This window comes from Pseudonaja textilis, chromosome 4 (assembly GCF_049901715.1).
Source record: "Pseudonaja textilis isolate UNSWEBS1 chromosome 4, rPseTex1.2, whole genome shotgun sequence".
Lineage (NCBI taxonomy): Eukaryota > Metazoa > Chordata > Lepidosauria > Squamata > Elapidae > Pseudonaja > Pseudonaja textilis.
The window spans coordinates 13792776-13813845 of NC_141993.1; the positions used below are offsets into that span (position 1 = coordinate 13792776).

Here is a 21070-nt window from a genome sequence, read left to right on the forward strand (position 1 = left end):
AAAATACCTCTAAATTCCACGTAGGAGTTTTTTTCTAACAATCCTATAAGCCCTACAAGGGTGCTTAGAGACATTCTTAGAAAATAAAATTAGTGAAAAACTACAGCCCATAGTTTTGCTTTGGACATGTCCATTTGCCCCAGAATGACACAGGCAAGGATTTGAGGGCACAAACAGCATCTGCAGACCTAGAGGAAATGGCATGGTACGTTACTTCACTTTCTGACAAGGGGCCATTGTGTAGCTACCTACCTGCCTTGTGGAAACCATTTTTAATAGTCTGATCTCTGCTGCCCCCATGACAATCATCGAGTGAGACAGTTCATGCCAACCTCTTAAAATTACAATATATTCACCAACCCAAAGAAATCCCCTAATCCTGGTCTAAATTGGTTGATTGGGCTACTGGATCATCTGCCCAAGTCTTTTTTTTTTTTTTTGGCCTTGACATGGCGGTTTAACTACTAGGTCACTGGATTCATTCTGTGGTTGGTTCAATGCTCAGATGAGAGTGAAAAGAGTACAGAAGCATCCACAGTAAACTACAATACCACCATTTCTTGGGTACTGACGTTTGAGGTAGGGTACAACATTTGTGTGATGAAACAACTTTCTCCCTGCAATGCCCATGAGAGAGAATTCTAGACTAAGGCAAACCCAGGTTAATCTTTGGGCTAAGGAAGCACCTGATTCACTGACTCAGAAAGTCTATTACCAAGCCTAGATTTACAGCTTTCAAACAACACAAAGATCTAATTTCTACTTGACAAAAAAAGCTATTTTGATTTGTAAGAACCCTGCTCCCAATTTAACCAAATTTAGATCGCATAGATGTAAACCACAACTTGCATCATTTTTTTTTCAGGAGCTAATACCAAATGGAGAGAGAAAAACCTCATGCATCACCTCCATTGTGCATTAATATTAAAAAGTTTTTATACAATCTATTGCTATGCGCATTGATGCATGGTTATATATTGGTAATGCTTTTCAGGAATTGGAGTTGTGTTTTATAATATGTAAATGCTATTCAGAAAAGGAAGGAAGGAAACGGAGAAAGAATGATAATAGTTTGCAGTTGTACTCACACTTACTTGAGACTGTTATTTAACACAACTGAATTTCTTTTTAAAATATATAAACACTGGAAGCTATGAGGCTGTACTCCTATAAAGGCTGGTTTAGGAGTAAGCCCAAGTTAATGGAGTACTTCAATGTAAATCATTTTAGTGCTGCTGTGCTAATAATCATACAAAAAGAATGAAGCTAAAGGAGGGTGACCTTTTCAAATTATGTTTGCAAGGGAGATATCCATCAATATTATTCAAATTTATTTATCTGGAGTCTGACAGCGCATAAACAAATAAATGAAGAAATAAATATATAGAACTTTTATACAATAATCTGGTATAATCAGCCAATATAGAATGGAGTCTATTAGCTGCTCCACTTCAGCCAGTAAATGTCTTGGGCCTAACCTTATTCTATGTATGTGTATGTTTTTTAAAATATTAATATTCCTGTTTGTGTATTTGTTTTTAAGGAAATTATTGCATCAAACCAATTAAAAAAGAAAAAATACCTACATAAACAAGGGCTGTTGTGACAGCTGGAAGCTAATCTCATAAGGTAAAGCACCCCGCCCCCTGTGAAATTTTTCAGCCCTCTTTCATCCTTCTTTCTTTGTAAAATAATAAATTTTAATAAATATAAATAAATTATAATAGTATTATAAATTATAATTTAAATGTTGAGAGGCTACACATATCAAGAATCTGTTGCTATACATCATATGTCATTCCGACGTTGTATAATAATTATTTTGGGCATTTCTCATACATGAAAAATTCTGATTTTTATGTACTGAAATGTTGGGGATACACTGAAGAACATAATGCAATCTTTAGCAGCAATGCTCTCTAGTTACACCAACAATACAGACTATAACTCAAAGTATGGAAATGATAAAGGCACTTAAACAAGGTGAATTCCAGCTTTGAAACTGCACTTTCAAACATCAAGTATTCCCAACATTTTATGCTGTATTAATCTCATGTGAATATAATGTGCAATAATCTTCTTATTTCAAAGTCTATCTGTTTCATATTAAGATGGGACTTCAGACCTAGGACTTCAGTTGAGTCCTTCAGAACCTCTAGCAAGTGTAAAACCTGGACAGTGATGGCATCAGGACCGAACTATATGTGATTAAATGGAATGAACTACCAAGAGGCACTTTTATCTAAGTCAAGCTATTTTGTTCTGCAGAAATTTTAAGAGAGCTACATCAGCATCAAAACATCCCAAAACAGATTTACTATAAATTCGTACTGTCAAATATAAAATCTTCATACATACAGGAATAAAAGTTCTTTCCATGACCTTATGTATTCCATAGTTTTCAACATTAGTTGTATTTATTTTATTCTATTTGCTTTGTTTAAGGCAAAAAGTCTTGGACTCGATATATTGCATTTATGTGCTTCTTTAGACCTAGAAATCATATACTATAAAAGGGCAACATCTGTGTTACTTCCGTGAACAAAGTATTAACCTTTAAAAAAAATTATTTTCACTATGTAGTAAAATGTATTTCTTCAAATGTAAATATGCGAGCATTCATTATTAACACAGAGGAAAGAACCTGCTATAAATTCCAATCCCTTGGATTTATCATGGTCTGGAGAAACGTTTACTGTATTACAGATGTGGGCATTCACAATGAAGTAACCATTATTTGGGGCAGGTAGGAAAATGCTATACAGGTCTCTAGTAAAGAAATTGGAAGAAGACGGTGGATTCATCTAGTTGCCATACCTCCATGGACACTGTAGGAACTCTTCCAGTGACCTGCAGCAAGCATGTGCCATGTTTGTCTTTCTGCCTGAAGACAGCATAAACTACATGGACAACAAACGGCTCTGTTGGAAGAGAAGATGAAGGGACTTGAGGAATGTCCTTGTATATCCAACTTATTTATTTATCTATCTATTTATTTAAGCAGTTTATCTTGTTCATGAATTTACTGCTTGTTATAATAAGGCCTGGTGAAGTGATATTTCTCATTAGGGACAATTTGAGAATGTTTAGATGAAAGTCAGAAAGCCTTCCTAAAAGACCACCAGAAAAAGAAGGTTTTAAAGAAAGAAAAAAAGGGTTAGAGGAAGTGAACAGAAGAATATGATATACCTAGTGAAATATGAGGCTTCGTTTGTACGGATTGAGGCTGTTGAGGAACTAACTAGCAGTTCCCAGACTAGGAATGTAAAGATGCTACAATTCCCTGATTACAGGGCCACCAAGTACCATGTCAACTAACCCTAAATTGGGAAGAGCAGGAGGAGGAAGCCTTGACTTTAAATGCTTCGGAATATATGCCAATTCTTGACTTCGACTGCAATGGACAGTCAATTCTGTGTATGGTTTAAATATGCAATAGGTATTCAAAGTTAACTGAACTATGTCTGCAGTCTTTTGCCAAGTCAGGCTGAAAATAGCCGAGCTAAAATGGGTAGTGTAAGGAGGCTGATTTAGTCAAATCCTGCTCATAGAAGCCTGACAGCTGTAGGACTAGAATGACACAATTCCCAAAGAAAATGACACAGGGTCACCTATCATAGAGTACTCTGAAAAAACACTGGGTTAGAAATATATTTATTTATTAAATTTATATGCTGCCCATCTCATTCTGCAAAGCAAGTCTGGGTGGCTCCCAATAAAAATAATATTAAATTAACAACAGTAGATACAAAGCTAAAAAGCAGAAGGCAAGGATGGTACAATGGGGGCATCTTCCCTATTAATCCACCAACCATACACATCAGGCCCTTCCAGAAGACCAAAAGGCGGGGCCAGATCACACTCAAAGAGCAAGTATCCTAAGAGCAAGAAAATTAATACACTTTAAAAACTGATAGCACAGGTATCTTAATTTCTGAGTGGGTGGGGAAAAGGCACACTAAGCTGGTCTTTGGCCTAACTGAAATGGCACAAAACTTGAAGAACTACAGGTAGAAATATGCAAGAGAAGATTGATAACATCATCTTGGAATTTATGGTAGTAAGGTCTGTAACAACTTAGCAGAATTAAATAGATAAGTTTGGATATTAGGGGAACTGGTTTAAAAACCTGAACAATTAGAAATTAGAAAAGAGACCAGAATAGCAAAAGAGGTGAGATTCTGCCTGAAGGCACAATTATAAAGGTCTCCTGAGAATGAAAAATGCTACCAGTATCTAATGAATGCATAACTGAAATGTGATAGTAATAAAGTCAAGTTCTACTGAAGTAGCTCATAATATTTCATGCCAAGGATTGCCCCCAGCTAAGGAGAGAAGCCACCTACGCAACAGCATAACGTTTTGGAATGCCTAGTTTCATGCTAGGGACTCAATATGCTGCTCACTTTTGGCCTGTCCTGTTTACATTCATTAGAAAGGAACCCACACTAAAATAATGTTTAATCTAGAGAACTCTGAAAAAAAAAAACCACTGGGTTATAAAGTCTATTTTATACACTATTAGAGGGAAATTAAATGGCACCCCATATTTATCTGCAGTTAAGTGGAGGCAAAAGCAGCCATCTTTGGCTGGAAACCCTTTCTTGGTCTGGGGGGAAAGCAGCAAGAAATTATTCCCCCACATGTCCAATTGCTGCAAGTGGTATCAGTAGGAACAAGGAGTCTTCTCAGGCTTGTGTTTCATGTGCATATGAGGTATGAATTGAGCAGAATTGGAAGAGAATCTCCATGCCAGAAGACTTTTTAGTGTACCTAGGTTGAAAGTGGAACAAGGAGCGGCTCCTGTTTCATCTCCACGTTGATGATCATATATCTAGCAGCTCTGCTGGATCTGCAGGACAGTTTTTCTCTTTTTAACCCACGAGAGCTTTTGTAACAATGCTGCTATCTGATAACGCACAGAATCCCACATGGGTTTTCAAAGGTTGGGGAGCCCTTAAATACATCATCTCCCACACCCTTTCCTATTCTTTTATTCAATGGAAATAAATTATTTGTTTAGAAGAACTATTCATAATTATGAGAACATTGCAAATTGAACATCTCAGAAAGTTAAAAAAATATAATAAATAGTCTTGAAGCATCCCAAAGAGCAAGATGCTACAAAGGTCAACTAGAACACAAACAGATGAACTAAAATTCATTAGTTCAAACCATTTATCATAGATTAAATGAAAACCAAAGCTGTTTATCAAGCAACATTTGTTAACTACCATTCAATGCAAGAATGTATGTGTCACATTTAACTATTCATTATGTGATATCACTACTACATCTAGCAACAACTTTTTTCTTATATTTCCAGCAAAAATCTACTACTCCCTAAAAATAAGAAGCGTTATTGCATTTTTATGATTACTAAATGTTCTGTTATTACACTTTTTCATTCATTCACAACTGATGGTATTATTTATGCTTTTACTTATATTATCTGTTGAAATAGATTAGACTAAAAGCTTAGGAGATGCAATATAATTAATACTGTTTGAGGCAGGGAGGAAAGGATAGCCAAATCAAAGCTATGTAAGACCTTGAGTGGCTTAACTGTATTGATGCAGGAAGTCACATGCCCATTCTTTTTTTTTCGTAAAAACTTTTATTTGGGTTTTCACAAAACATAATACAAATAAAATATCTTTTTTTGAGAAGAGCATGATCCCAGGTTACCACTCCTCCATACAGACACAAATTCAATTTCATATTTATCTTTGTATTCTATTCCATATCTTATTACTATTTTAGCATTTTCTCAGTGATTTTTCCCTTCTCTTAGTTTTCTCAACTTTGTTTTTAATTATCTCATTCCTTTCTAAATTCAATTATATATCTTTTTCTAAGTTTCAATATCTTTCTAGTCATTATATTTATATTTTTGTCTGTCCTGTTTCAATTTCATATTTTCTTTTCTCATTAAACAAGTTTTCCCCTGTAGTTACTGATTGGAGTATGACACCTTTGTATCTTTTAATTTTTGTCCATTCAAATCTTATTTAAACTTCAATTTATGCCTTTACAATAATAACATTCGATATCTAACCTCTATTTTATAACACATAACTTTTGCCAATTGAATTCTGCTTGGTACATTCTTAAAACACGCACTAAGTTCTTAAAGAGAAAATATGTATATTAAAAACAATAGTACATAAAACATTTATTCTATTCCAATTCAGCTCAACCATTAATGTTAATTACAATCTTCCATTAATATTGATTAACCTCTTTAACATTTCTTTTCAATTAAATATCATACTTCCTTGGGAACACTTATAAAATTTCCATATTTTTTCGTATTTCTTTCATATTTCTCTTCACTTACATTTTTATAAATCATTAATAACAATTAAAATGTTTCCATCTTTTCCTAATTTCATTCTCTTTTATCTCATTTATTTATTAATAAACATTCCATTACCTTACAATAAGTATTTTATCTATCACTTTAATCACACTTGTTTCATATTTTCTAAGTTCATTTCTATTTCTAATATAACAATGCTGTCTTATGTACCCTTGCAGAATCCTCTTTTTCAATTAAATTTTTACCCATTGTCTCTGTCTTCTAAATAGGCTTATACCTTTAATCCTTGTACGTTTTCCCTGTATTTCTATATCCTGTTTCTGTCCTTTATAACTTCTTTTCCTTTCCTTCTTCCCCGTCTTCTTCTTCCTTCCCTTTTTGACCCCTTGTCTCTCTAATTCTAATTCTCTCTTCTGTAATCCTCTCTTCTGTTTCTTCCTAATATTGTAATTGCTTTTCAAACTATTCTTTTTTTTTGTTTTGTTTTTTCAGATCTTAAATTTTTCACCCTTTCCCCCCTTTCCTTTTTTCCTCCCACATAGAGTTACTTGGTCATTAAGTCACATGTCCATTCGAAGGCACTCTTTTCAACATTGCTACAATATTTGATTACTAGATATACACTGCTCAAAAAAATAAAGGGAACACAAAAATAAGACATCCTAGATCTGAATGAATGAAATATTCTTATTAAATACTTTGTTCATTACATAGTTGAATGTGCTGACAACAAAATCACACAAAAATTATCAATGGAAATCAAATTTAGCAACCCATGGAGGTCTGGATTTGGAGTTACACTCAAAATTAAAGTGGAAAAAAACACTACAGGCTGATCCAACTTTGATGTAATGTCCTTAAAACAAGCCAAAATGAGGCTCAGTCGTGTGTGTGGCCTCCACGTGCCTGTATGACCTCCCTACAATGCCTGGGCATGCTCCTGATGAGGTGGTGGATGGTCTCCTGGCGGATCTCCTCCCACACTTGGACTAAAGCATCCCCCAACTCCTGGACAGTCTGTGGTGCAACGTGGCGTTGGTGGATGGAGCAAGAGATGATGTCCCAGATGTACTCAATTGGATTCAGGTCTGGGGAATGGGCGGGCCAGTCCACAGCATCAATGCCTTCTTGTTGCAGGAACTGCTGACACACTCCAGCCACATGAGGTCTAGCATTGTTGTGCATTAGGAGGAACCCAGGGCCAACCGCACCAGCATATGGTCTCACAAGGGGTCTGAGGATCTCATCTCGGTACCTAATGGCAGTCAGGCTACCTCTGGCGAGCACATGGAGGGCTGTGCGGCCCCCTAAAGAAATGCCACCCCACACCATTACTGACCCACTGCCAAACCGGTCATGCTGGAGGATGTTGCAGGCAGCAGAACGTTCTCCACGGCGTCTCCAGACCCTGTCATGTCTGTCACATGTGCTCAATGTGAACCTGCTTTCATCTGTGAAGAGCACAGGGCACCAGTGGTGAATTTGCCAATCTTGGTGTTCTCTGGCAAATGCCAAACGTCTTGCACGGTGTTGGGCTGTAAGCACAACCCCCACCTGTGGACGTTGGGCCCTCATACCACCCTCATGAAGTCTGTTTCTGACCGTTTGAGCAGCCACGTGCACATTTGTCACCTGCTGGAGGTCATTTTGCAGGGCTCTGGCAGTGCTCCTCCTGTCCCTCCTTGTCCAAAGGCGGAGGTAGTGGTCCTGATGCTGGGTTATTACCCTTCTACGGCCTCCTCCACGTCTCCTAATGTACTGGCCTGTCTCCTGGTAGCGCCTCCATGCTCTGGACACTACGCTGACAGACACAGCAAACCTTCTTGCCACAGCTCACACTGATGTGCCATCCTGGATGAGCTGCACTACCTGAGCCACTTGTGTGGGTTGTAGACTCCGTCTCATGCTACCACTAGAGTGAAAGCACCACCAGCATTCAAAAGTGACCAAACCATCAGCCAGAAAGCATAGGAACTGAGAAGTGGTCTGTGGTCACCACCTGCAGAACCACTCCTTTATTGGGGATGTCTTGCTAACTGCCTATGCTTTCCACCTGTTGTCTATTCCATTTGCACAACAGCATGTGAAATTGATTGTCAATCAGTGTTGCTACCTAAGTGGACAGTTTGATTTCACAGAAGTGTGACTGACTTGGAGTTACATTGTGTTCCCTTTATTTTTTTGAGCAGTGTATATTGTCAAATAAATGTGCTACAGAATAAATCAGATTCTACATTCATTGACAAAATTGTTGAGGTGGTTGCTGATCTAGTGGAGACAGCTGTGATCCTAGAAAGATGTTTCAAAATCAAAGGCAAAGAATCAAAGGCAAACTCAAAGGCAAAGTAGATCAGAGCCGTCACAGATATATTCTCTGCTTTCCCAAATGTCAATGGGTCAATGAACAGTATGAAATCAATATTACCACCACATGTGGGCAAGAAATTGTAGAATAAGCTCTCATCACTAGGAATCTAGGAATATTAATTTTGCAATGAAGGAAAAAAAAACCCTGATAATGTATCTATTTGTATCCCACCTTTATTATTTTTATAAATGGCTCAAGATGGCAAACATATCTCAAATTATTGGCTATCCTCTGCTAATTACTACAAAATTATTCTTAGCGTACAAGTATACTTCCTCAAATTTTCAGTACTGGTAGTCCTCAACTTAAAACCACAATTGAGCCCCAAATTTCTGTTGCTAAGCGAAACGTAATTAAGTGAATGTTGCCCCATTTTACCACCTGTCTTGCCACAATTGTTAAATGAAGCACTGCAGTTGATAAGTTTGTAACATGGTTCCTAAGTGAATCTGACTTCCCCATTGATTTTGCTTGTCAGTCAGTCAGTCAGAAAAGGGGATCGCATGACCCTAGGACAGGGTGGGCAAACTTGGGGCCGCATTTTAAAATTTGACAGACGGGCCGGGTCAGCACAAGATACGATACATATAAAAAACTGCATTTGTCAACAGTACATATCAAACATAAACAGGAAAAAGCATTAAAGTATTAACGTATTTTAATGAGAACAGTGTTGTTGATCACCCCTCGCCGCCACTGCCAGTCCCGGCCGCTCCGGCCGCCAGTTGCTCCTTGGGGCGCAGCTCTTAAAAGCCTGCTCCCAGCACCCGAGCAACTTCCCAGCAACTTTCGGCTTCCTTTTAACTTGCGGGCGCTCACGCCTGGCCCTGGAGGGGAAATGCACGTCAGAGGGGAAACCCAGAGTGCCGCCGGGTCGCCTCCTCCAAGCAGCCCGCCCCACCCGCCGGGCAGGACCCTTCCCGCTCCTCGGTGGGAAGACACTCCTGCCTGCAAACTTTGCCTTTGCAAAGTTTAAGCCTGGAAGCCCCTCCTTTTAACTTGCAGGCGCTCGCGCCTGGCCCCGAGCCGCACAGAGGAGGGGAAGCCCGGACCGCCACTGGGTCGCTTCCTCCAAGCAGCCCGCCCACTGGGCTTCCCCTCCGCTGCGCGGCTTGGGGCCAGGCATGAGCGTCCATGAGGAAAAAGAAAGCCGCAAGTTGCTGGGAAGTTGCTCAGGTTTCCGGGGCTTCCAGGCTTAAACTCTGCACAGGCAAAGTTTGCAGGCGGGAGCGTCTTCCCGCCGAGGAGCGGGAAGGGTTCCGCCCGGCAGGCGGGCTGCTTGGAGGAGGCGACCCGGTGGCACTCCGGGCTTCCCCTCCGCCATGCGGCTCGGGGCCAGGCACGAGCGCCTGCGAGTTAAAAGGAAGCCAAAAGTTGCTGGGAAGTTGCTCGGGTGCTGGGAGCAGGCTTTTAAAGTGCCGCCCGAGCAGGACCGCCGAGCCGGGAAACGGGGCACCAAGGCAGGGCAAGGCTCTACCAGCAGCGCCCTAGCTTTAGGTGGCTCCAAGCAGCCCGCTCCAATCAGCCCGCCCGCCCACCGGGCGGAACCCTTCCTGCTCCTCGGCAGGAAGACGCTCCCACCTGCAAGCTTTGCCTGTGCAAAGTTTAAGCCTGGAAGCCCCGGAAAAAAAGGGGGATCGGCGAGGACTCACCTTCGGAGAGATCACACTCGAAGGTGATTTTGAACTCCCAGCCGAGGCCTTTGCAAAGTTCTTTTCTTTCCTACCCCGAGAGCGCTCCGCACTGTTTTGCAGCTTTGGGGGCCACGTGGCACAGGGCAATACACCATGCCCAGCTATTTTTTTTGAGGGGCAGGCCGGATTGGACAGACCAACAGGCCGGATGTGGCCCGCGGGCCGTAGTTTGCCCGCCTCTGCCCTTGGACATTGCAACTATCATAAATATGAGTCAGTTGCCAAGCATCTGGATTTTGATTGCATGACCATGGGGATGACGCAATGGTCATGTGAAAACATTCATAAGTCACTTTTTTCAGTGCCATTGTAACTTGAATGGTCACTAAATGAACTGCTGTAAGTCGACGACTACCTGCATTGTTTGGCATTAGCCAAATGTAGGGATTATGAGAGAGCCAGTTTGGTAAGAATGGTTAAGGCACCAGCCCAGAAAACGAGAGACCGAGAGTTCTAGACCTGCTTTAGTCATGAAAGCTATCTGGGTGACTTTTGACTAGTCATTCTCTCTCAGCCCAACTCACTTCACACCATTGCTGTTGTGGGAAATAACAAAGAAGTGTTGCGGATATGATCGCTGCCTTGAGTTACTTGTAAAAATAATAGGGGGCAGGGTACAACAAATAAAATAACATACAGAGACCATCACACTGGTGAGGCCTATTTCCACAGTCCTTTTCAATAAGAATGGCCACAGTTGTGAGAGATTAGTTTGGAGGAAGTTCTGAACTGCAAAGAAAATAGATATACAATAGGGTTTACATAGCGCTTCTACTCCTCTGGAAAAAGAGCATAGGAGCAAGTTAACATAAGCACATATTGACTACTGTTTTCTCTCCTGAAAACTTTAATCTATAATAGAGTAGAGGCTCTGGATACCCATATAATCCGTTGTGTCAAAGAAACCACTTTAAATGTTTACTATCCCTCTTGATGAAACTGCCATCATGCTGTATAAAATTTCCTTGGATTCTCAAAGGGGAATTGGGAATAGATTGTAAAATATGCTTTCTCAGAATGTAAGTAGTTAGAGCTAGCTAGGTACTTTAACTGACAAGGATTTTTTTTGAAAATGCTCCATTAATAGAAAGAAGTCTTCTTGATTATTTTGTTCTTTTCTTTTTTGAGATAAACTGGAACTTTTGTTTTTTGCTATTATTTGAAAAAGAAAAAAACATATGCTTTTTATTTCTATAGAATAAATAAGCATCCCACCTTATACGCTTTGGCAGGTAGCTGATGGGAGCTCAAACATGGGAATTGATTTCTGTCTGAAATAAGTCACCTTCATGCACAGAAGGGAACATCAGTATCCATGGAGGAGCTGTTCTGTTTCAGGTTTCTGCAAAGCAATTATCACTTCAAGCTCTGATAGCATTGCATGCGCGTACTAGTTAGTGACCCTTAGTCGCCAGGCCTAGGAATACTAATCAATCCACAATTTTATTCAATGACTTAAGCTTGTTGTATTTTCTTCCTTATCTGGGCTTGTTTCACAGAAAACAACCAAGGACTAGATAAGTAAGAAAAACAGCAGTATTCTTTTAAAATGACAATGGAAGTTTTTTTTTAAAAGGGGGGGGTAGGGACAGCCAAAGACATATAGAAACCCCCGACTCCTAAAAATGGAAAAGGAGGGAAATCTAAACAGAGCACAGTGTGTAGGGCTTATCTGTTCTGGGCAGGTTCCGTAGAGTAGCATTCTTGTGGAGAATAGTCTAAGAGGCTAGGCCACAACTTCTGATCTAAAGTAACTACCACAGAAGTAACTAAATCTAAACTAACCTAACTAACCACAGAAAAGAGAAACAGAACTTTATTCAAATTTAATTACAAGATTTTATAACTTGTCCAACAAATACATAATGGATTTTTCAAAACAGATTTAAATCACAATATAAAAATATTTCAACACAATATTATTAAAACTGAAATCCTGACTCAATTGCTACTTTTCCAGAGTTTTTGAATAGTAGCATTTTAATTGTTAAATTCATTTAATATTTTAATCCTGATCTGTTCTTAAACTACTGCTACAAGATTTTATTACGATTAAGTAAAACATGGTGCAACCTACTGCAAAATATTTAAGACAGTAAAATCAGATGAAATAAAGTGCTGAAAGATGACTACTATATTATTAAATGAAGAGGTAGATAAGATACTCCCCCTGCTAAGCACTTAGATGATAAAAGATGCGTTCCAGACCATTCATCACTCTGTGCGTGTTTTTTTAAAGAAAGTACCATAATGGGGCAGTACATTTGATGTAATTTCATGTTTGCTATTTATTTTGAAGAATAAAGCATGTATTTATGTCTACTCATGAACAGAATATTTGGCCTTCAAGTTTTTTTTTAAATACTAGATAGCCGTTGAATAGTTGTATTCTTTATCAATATTGTCAAAAAAGCCAACAAGTATTGGTCACACATTTAACGTACTGTGTCTAGTTCTAAGCATTATATTTTTAGGAATGAGAATGATTCCGAAAACTCAAATAGATTCAAAAAGGATGATAAAAATGATCAGCAGATAAGAGGCTATGAAGCCTCTATAAAGAGACTTAACTTAAGGCTAACTGTCAGCAGATAGCCGGAACATGCAAAGATGAAGTCAGGAAAGCAAAGGCTCAGAATGAACAAAGACTTGTAACAAAAGTCAAAGATAATAAAAAAGTTTTCTAGGACTTTCACTGTCACTTACCCCTGGCTACAAAACAAAGGAGGGGAACCGGATAAGGGGACTGAGCCATCCCCACCCATCCTTCGTAGTATGGCAGTTCAACTTTGGGCAGGAGTGAAAAGGAAAAGGCGGGTAGGCAGTTGGGTCATTGAACAGGCAGGGGGAGGTCGCCAAGTGGGGAATGGCCTGGCTGAGGGGGGCCCTAAGGTGCGCGGGTCCGGGGCGCGTGTGGCAGATGTCACCTGCCTGGCTTCATCTCATGGCAATGCCATGCACCCTCCTGCCCTATTGCAGCCATGAGCAACCAGACGGTTGGACTAAGTGGGCAGGGTCTTAACTAGGGCTTATTTGGGGGTAGGGTTTATATTAGGCACAGGCATGAAGATCAGGCTAGGTCTTATTTTCAGTAACAGTGAGGATAATTAACCAGTGGAACAGCTTGCCTCCAGAAATTGTGGGCACTCTATCACTGGATATTTTAAAGAAAAGTCTAGACAGTTACTTATCTGAAATGGTACAAGTTCTCCTGCTTCAGCAGAGGGCTGGACTAGAAGACCTCCAAGGTCCTTTCCAGCTCATTCTATTCTATTCTAAGAAATATTGAAGGATCACTAAAAAACAGCAATGGATACAACAACAACTCTCAAATAGCGCATAAAAGGATGTCACACAAATGAAACTCAAGACTTGTACTATATTATTTTTTATATTTAGAGTAAAGAATAGAGTAATTTGGATTAATATAGATTTTAAATAACAGGAAATCATCCTAATTAAATATTAGATAAAAGCTTACTGGAACCATAAAAGCAATTCAATTGTGAACCAATTATCCAAAGCAGTGTGATTGCCTTCCCTGGATGCCTTGAAAGAAAGGGTGACAACCATTTGCTAGGATGCTTTAATTTTCACTGAACAGGAGATGGGCTCAATGCCCTTATTTCAAGATAGTATGATGTGGTTATGTGAAAGAAATTGACATCTTGCAAAGTCTGTTTTTTAATTTGATTATAAGCAATATGAAGCAGAGGTGAACTGTGGAGTAACCAAGTTTATTACATTATGGTGTTAACTAGGTTATAATTATTAAGGATGGCAAAAGTAGAAAGGAATAGGGAAGAATTCTTAAGAAGACATAGCTTTAAACTGAATGGACATTAAAATGCAAAGAAAACTGCTTGCATTGTACCATTTAATGTAATCAAGTACGAATAGGTTTGGGGAGCGTAATACAAGACTAATAAGATATTTGTGGAAGTCGGGCATATGAAACCATTCTACTTCACACAATTTAATGGTAAGGTGTGAAAGTTGCTGTCATACCTTAAATAGTGGTATCGGTTGATACCAAGGCAGGGAGTGACATGCCACAGCACATAATTTGTGTATATATTGTTGTTTCTCTCTAGCCCCATCTAGTGGCTGGAGGGGCAAATATCAATCTATAATGTTTTTTTAAAAAGTTTTTTATTTTAACAACAAACAAAACCACATAAAACATACAACATAAAACTTAAAAACATCATCCTCCTTCATAGATTTACCATAGATTTTATCAATCTATAATGTTGAAGCTGACCTTTTATCCATCAACCATCACTCCCAAAACAAGTGCATGCTGGGAAGCCAGACTCCATTTTCCTTTAGCATAAAGAAGAACCCAGCCTAACCTGTGGCACATGTTCATCCAAGGACAAACCCACAACCCACACACACACTCACAGCATCGTTGGTGAGATTTAGATTACTTGTATCTATTCATTGTTATGTTCAGCAGCAACTCAATACTGCTTATCTTGTATCTTGGTTCTTCTTGCATATATTTATATTCTCCCCAATTTCACCACCCTATTCTTTAATAAAGCATCCAGATCTATGCACACAGTCTGCTTTATTGGATAGGTGAGTTTAGCTGCATGTCGCAGTTCACACAGAGTAACATGGAGTGAGGACAGAACGCTTGCTAAGAATTACTCTGAAAGGTTTCCAGAGAAGGTTAGATACATGCATAAGGAATTAATATTACTCAAAATCAGCTTCAGTACCTGAGACAATATCTGAGAGACTCACCTCTCAAGGCTGTTGCTATGGAACAGGCACAAGAGAGTAGGCTTCTTACAGAAACCTAGCTGGCTGCTGTAGGGATAGAAAGCCTTGCTCTTCTTTTTATACTAAAATAGTTATATTCACTGCTTGTTAGTATATAAATAGGTCTTCAATTTGGTTTTAATTTTAAAGCATTGAACTGTCTAAAACCTCATTTCTCAGGGTATATCTCTTTTCACATGAGCTTTCCACCTAAAATAAAAAATAACATTGACCTAAGCCACTCACCATAACTCCTTAACTGATATACAGCAGATGTTATTTGTCTAAGCAAGTTCTTCTACAACTATACTTTGTAAACAAAATAATAACAAGCAGTTGTGTTAATAGTTTCCACCAAGACCAGTTTACTAGAATATGGCTACTTCTGCACCTCTAACTAGAAATGTGAGCACCCGTCATTTACACTAGAAGGCTTGAGAATACCACCCAATGCTCTTCATAGTAGTGTCTCCCAAGACACTTTTTAACTGGAAACAGAACAAACACACTCTGCAGAGAATGCTAATCTCCCTGTACCTTCAGTTGAGCATTCATGCAGAGATAACACAGAAAGGGGCAAAGAAAGGATCCCTGATGGTATAGAAACACTTATTTGCAACTATGCAACTGAGCCATTGCCTTGAGCTTATACTGCCTACTTTCTGTTGAAACATTTTTTCTAAGTAGGTAAACTACAAGTAATTACTTTTATATAATCAAACAGTGTGTTCCTTTCATCATAACTATTCTTGGAGCAGAAGCCAAAAACTAAGACAAGAAAGAAATAGCTGACTATGGATTAGAAACATCATACTGAAAAGCAGTAACAGCCTTAGAAGCTTTCATTAATCACTCCTATATAACTGGAGGGAATTAAAAAGTTGCTTCTAACCTAAACAATTAATGCTGTTCCTATCTTGCATTAGTTTATTTAATTTATTGTGGAATATTCTACATTTTCTGGTCACTGGTTACGTTACATGATTTCATTCTGAATTGCCTTTTATGCAAGTATTCACCCCAAAATTTTGTTCATGATCTGGTTTGGCATGAAAAGATTAGTAAAAATGTGCAATTATTTCAAAATGGAAATACTTTGTGCAATTTTATACATTTTTATACAAATGTTAAACTTGAAAAATTTAACTAAAAAATCTGTACAGGTTTCTTATCAAAATTACTGAACCACATGTATGTGGCAATTTATTCATATCACTAAAATTCTTAAATCTAAAGCATACAAATAGTATTCAAAAAGCATGAAAGAACACAATCTTTTCATCTGTATTTTTAGCACACAAGGAATAACATTTTCAAAAGAGAATTAAATAAAAACGCATCCATTGAGTATAATTTGCTCTCTGTTTTTTGTTGTTATCTACCTGTTGAGGGAGTTCACTGATGAGGTACTGTGCAAATTTCTGCAGCTGATCTCTTTGTAGTCGAGACAGGGACTCAGAGACAGGTGCTCGCAAGCAAACTGCAGATGCCTAGAGATAGAAGGAAAAATGTGAAGATTATTTCTTTAACAGAATGTCATGTTTATTGTTAAATAATTCTCCCAAGGGCAGATAAAGCTGCATAAGAAGACATTTTTTGAATATATGTAGTGTTTATTTATTAAAATCAGGCTTTGGTAAGGATGCCTCTATGAATCAGAGCAACATATACAATAGTCCTCAATTTATGACAATTGGACCCAGAATTCTGGTCATAAGTCATTAGGTAGGTCACCATGTGACCTGACTCATTTTTCCAACTGTATTTCTGATTCACTGCAGTTGTTAAGCAAAAGGCATGGTCATTAGGCAAAACCAGCCTAGCCAATAAGCATTTTTTTTATATTTTCTGGTGGAAACGGCAAAAAACCTACACAAATTGCAGTCATGTGACTGCAGGATACTACAATTGGTGATAAATACATTTTCTGGTTACCAAATGCCCAAAATGCAGACACTTAACTGGAGGGGGTAGTATGTTATTTTACAATGGTTATGTAAATGTATGTATGTATGTATGTGTATGTATGTATGTATGTATGTATGTATGTATCTATATATATCTATATCTATATCTATATAAATAAATATAAATATAAATATATAATGTATATAATATAAAAAAATAATGTAAAGCATTAGCTTTACAGTCTGTAAAGTATATTTTCCAAGGCTGTTGTAACTTCCAACTGTCGTTAAGAAGCCTGTCTTTAAGGGAAGACTAGCTGGATGCATGGAGCTCAGAAGTACTCTAGGAGCAGCAATGTGTTATTAATTGCTGATTAACATGTTAACAAAAATAGACTGAAAATTCATAAGCCACAAAATTGATCTGTTATATCATGACTTCCATCAGATGAGCATCAAAATAATCCCTTTTGGTTATTTTACTCCACACAGGTAGTCATTTTGTTATTAGATTAAGAAAATTTTTATGGTGCATTCCCCCAAACAATTTGGAAATTTGGTTCTGCATTAACATATAATGGGCTAAAAGCAGTTTCCTTCATGTAGTTTTAACACAAAATTTAGCATTGGCCATCCAGTTTGCAATAAAAATCTATGTTCTAATCAACATTCTTGACATTCAGAGGATCCCAGACGTCTCGTCATGGGATTTTTTTTAATTGAGCATTTAAAAATCTTTTGTTTGTTGTTTCCAATGTATCTAGAGAAAAAATGAAGTAAACCAACTTTTGTTACAAAGCGTCCATATAATGTTTTGGAAACTCTTGATCTGGTTATTCATTTGAAAACTGTGGCTAACTGAAATAATATCTGTCCTTTCAACAATTTTTGTCCAAATCCCTCATGTGATTCTCCTAAGCTGCTTAAAACCATCAAAGAAAGATTTTGCAAAACTATAAATTTAAACTGCAATCTGTAGAATGAATTTTGTCCAATTCTTCTTCCCAGTGAAGAAAAAACTGTTCTACAAAAAAGGTTAATGAGTTTTCGTGTGTATTTTGTAATCTAAACAGAGTTTACCCAAGAGCTGTTTTTTAAAGCAACTGATATTATATATACATAATAAATCAATCTTCAACCCAGATATAGTCATATACAGTATTTACAACGTTTATTATTAGATAAATAAAAAAGCCTGCCTATCCCATTACCTGCAGACACAAAAATGTTTTCTATTGCAGTTATATTGGTGTATTTTTATTTTTTCAAATTTACTTCCAACATGAAGCGTTCTGAACAGGAGACTAATGAAGAATACAGAGTGCAACATTACTTTAAACAAAAGGAATAAAATATCACAAAGTAATCCAAGTTAACTAGATACAAGAGAACTAAACATAGCTGGGATAATGCAGGGGCCACGAGGCACCTAAAAATTCTTTTTTCAACTTTTGTGATAATAGTGTTCTACAAATAAATGTCCTTAGTAAGAAGCCGCCTATCTCTCTTCAATTCATACAGTCTCCTGAAGGAAGCTTTCAGAAATAGAAGTGAAGAATCAACCAGAAGGAAATATGCCTTCATGTATGTTGGTCTCTTTCAAATGTCAGAAATGGTGCAGAGTCTCCTGCTTGGACGGGGGGTTGGATTAGATGACCTACAAGGTCCCTTCCAACTCTGTTAATCTGTTAAATGCTTTTTATATTTCCCCTAACATCTGCTGACTGAATCATATGAAAGTTGTAGCTGAAAATTTCTGGAGGACACTGGTTACCTATCCTTTAGGAATGAAGCCAGAAACAGACTGGAAGCTTGTGAAAGGGGCAACATAATATTCTTTCAACCATTCCACATTAACTATGTTAGGTAACTGAAATTTACAGACCATTTTAGAAGACAGCCCCACTATACAGTGTGAATACACTGGGAGACTATCAGAATATGATTGTTATAAGGCTGTTCTGTCCAATTAAGTTCTAATCACAAATAATTGTTTCCCTGAAAATAAGACCTATCCTGAAAATAAGCCCTAGCTTGATTTTTCCATGTGCACCTAATAAAGCTCTACCCCACAAATAAGCCCTAGTTAAGACTCCGCTGAATCTGTCCCACTGTCTGGTTGTACAAGGTGGGACAAGGTGCATACAGAAAAATCAACCTATGGTTGGAGAGTGGAGCTGTCCCACACGCCCTGCATCCGCTTAGACCATAGGAGACCATAGCGAGGCCTCCTACCTCCCAACACCTGTCACACTGGTGCACGAGTTCTTCTGTGGCCGCTTGCGGCTGGACACCATATAACACATTGCACCAATGCTGCCACTTGCAGTAGGCTGCATGGCTAGTTGTACCGGTGCCACCATTCACAGCAAGTTATATGGCACGTCATACCAGTGCCGTCACTCATGGAAGGAGGCCATGTCATCCTGGTATTGCCACTCATACATGCACAATGGCCCATGTAACCTCCTGCCACGAGTGGTGGCACCAGTGTGATGTGCCACACTGCCTCCTGGTATGAGCGGAGACACTGTCACGACAAGCCACACAGCATTATGCCACAAGCTGCAGCAGTGGCACAAGTATCAGGGCATGGGAAGCCTGGTTCCAAAGGTAAGTGGTTAAGACATCCCCGGAAAATAAGACACGGGGAAACATGGGTATCTCCACGTCTAGTAACAATTATGAATCTAAACGCATCCCCAAACTATTATCTGCTTCCTAAGGAATGGAACCCATCCAGAACCCCAATCCTTTGCTCAATACTTATCATATATATATATGGTATTCAGCTTTGTTCGGGTATTTTCCCACGTCATTATAGTTGTGCTTTTAAAGTTCTAGCAACGTTTCGACAGAATCTCATCTATCATCATCGCTTCTGTTTTATGTTCATCTGTGAGTCAGACTTTCACAGCCGTTTCTGTTTTAAATTTGGGGCTAGCCTATTGATGTGCCAGAATGGTTTTTTCTTCATCCGGATTGGTTGGGAGTCTTGGTCTGTGTTTATTGGTCTTGGACTTTGCTGTGTTCTGCTTGATTGGTGTTTCTAATATCTTCTGTCTGTTTTGTGGCTTTTTTTGTCTTGATTGGTTGGCAACATTGTGCTCCTGTATTGGAGGCTTTTAGTGCGGCTTGGCTCTGAGTAAATGGACGGCTATCATTTATTAGGAAGCTAGGTTTTATCTGGGTACCTGGTTGGAGTGTGTTTGAGCTGGAGGTATCGGGGGGGGGGTCTGTTTGTGCCCAGGTGTTTGCCTGGCTTGTGGTGTGGAGATTTGTTTGTTTGTGAGTGCAGGCTTCCAAATAATTGACAGTCTGGTGGAATCATCTCTTCTATTCATGCTTTCAGGTCTTTTTTCAATCTCTATGGCTTCTCTGATAATTCTGTGGCTGGGGTTTTCTATAGTGGCTAGGGTTTTGGTGCCATTGAAGTTGATGCTATGACCTGTGGCTTCCATGTGTTGGACTAGTGACATAACATATCAAAGAGCATGAATCAGTTACTGATTTTTTGAGGCAGATCACCTAGCATGCAGCATTGACTGTTCCAATTTAACTGTGTCTCAAAATTCTATGCTAAACAGCATTAAACAAACACCTTTCTTCAAGTCTGAGTCAACTAATGAAACAGAAACTAAAATCAACAGCAGAACTTTTCATTACTGAATACTTGATTTGTATGTTATATGTGCAATAAAACAACAGCCATATTTCAAAGCCTACATTGTGTATCCGAAAGAGACAAAGGGCTACCACGTGGGCACACCATTTGGCCCCAGCTCCACAAGTACAGCTGCATGAGGTGATCCTGCATCTGTCAAACATTACTGCCACGTTGTAGGCTCCTTTTGGTGGCACTATCTGTGGAGGTACCACTGTGGCACTCAGGTGGAAACCTGTTGGAGAGCAGGACAAAAGTTATGGTCTGGCAATTATTGAAGCAGAGGAAAATATAGCTCAGATGTATAATTGAAATACTGTTCAGTTAAATGGCCATTCTCGG

General features: G+C 38.7%; 1 protein-coding gene across 4 annotated transcripts in view; it reads right to left on the reverse strand.

The window, feature by feature from the left end:
- The window catches only part of ZSWIM8 (zinc finger SWIM-type containing 8), a 76208-nt gene that overhangs the window by 39774 nt on the left and 15364 nt on the right, over nucleotides 1-21070 (reverse strand). For 3 of the 4 annotated variants that reach the window (XM_026711050.2, XM_026711049.2, XM_026711048.2), the window contains exons 4-5: nucleotides 20791-20963; nucleotides 16540-16647 (exon numbers count right to left, since the gene is read on the reverse strand). In XM_026711050.2, the coding sequence (XP_026566835.1) occupies nucleotides 16540-16647; nucleotides 20791-20963 (281 nt within the window). Of the gene's footprint in view, nucleotides 1-2817; nucleotides 2902-16539; nucleotides 16648-20790; nucleotides 20964-21070 lie in introns of those variants that run through there. The other variant, XM_026711052.2, reaches the window with a different exon arrangement.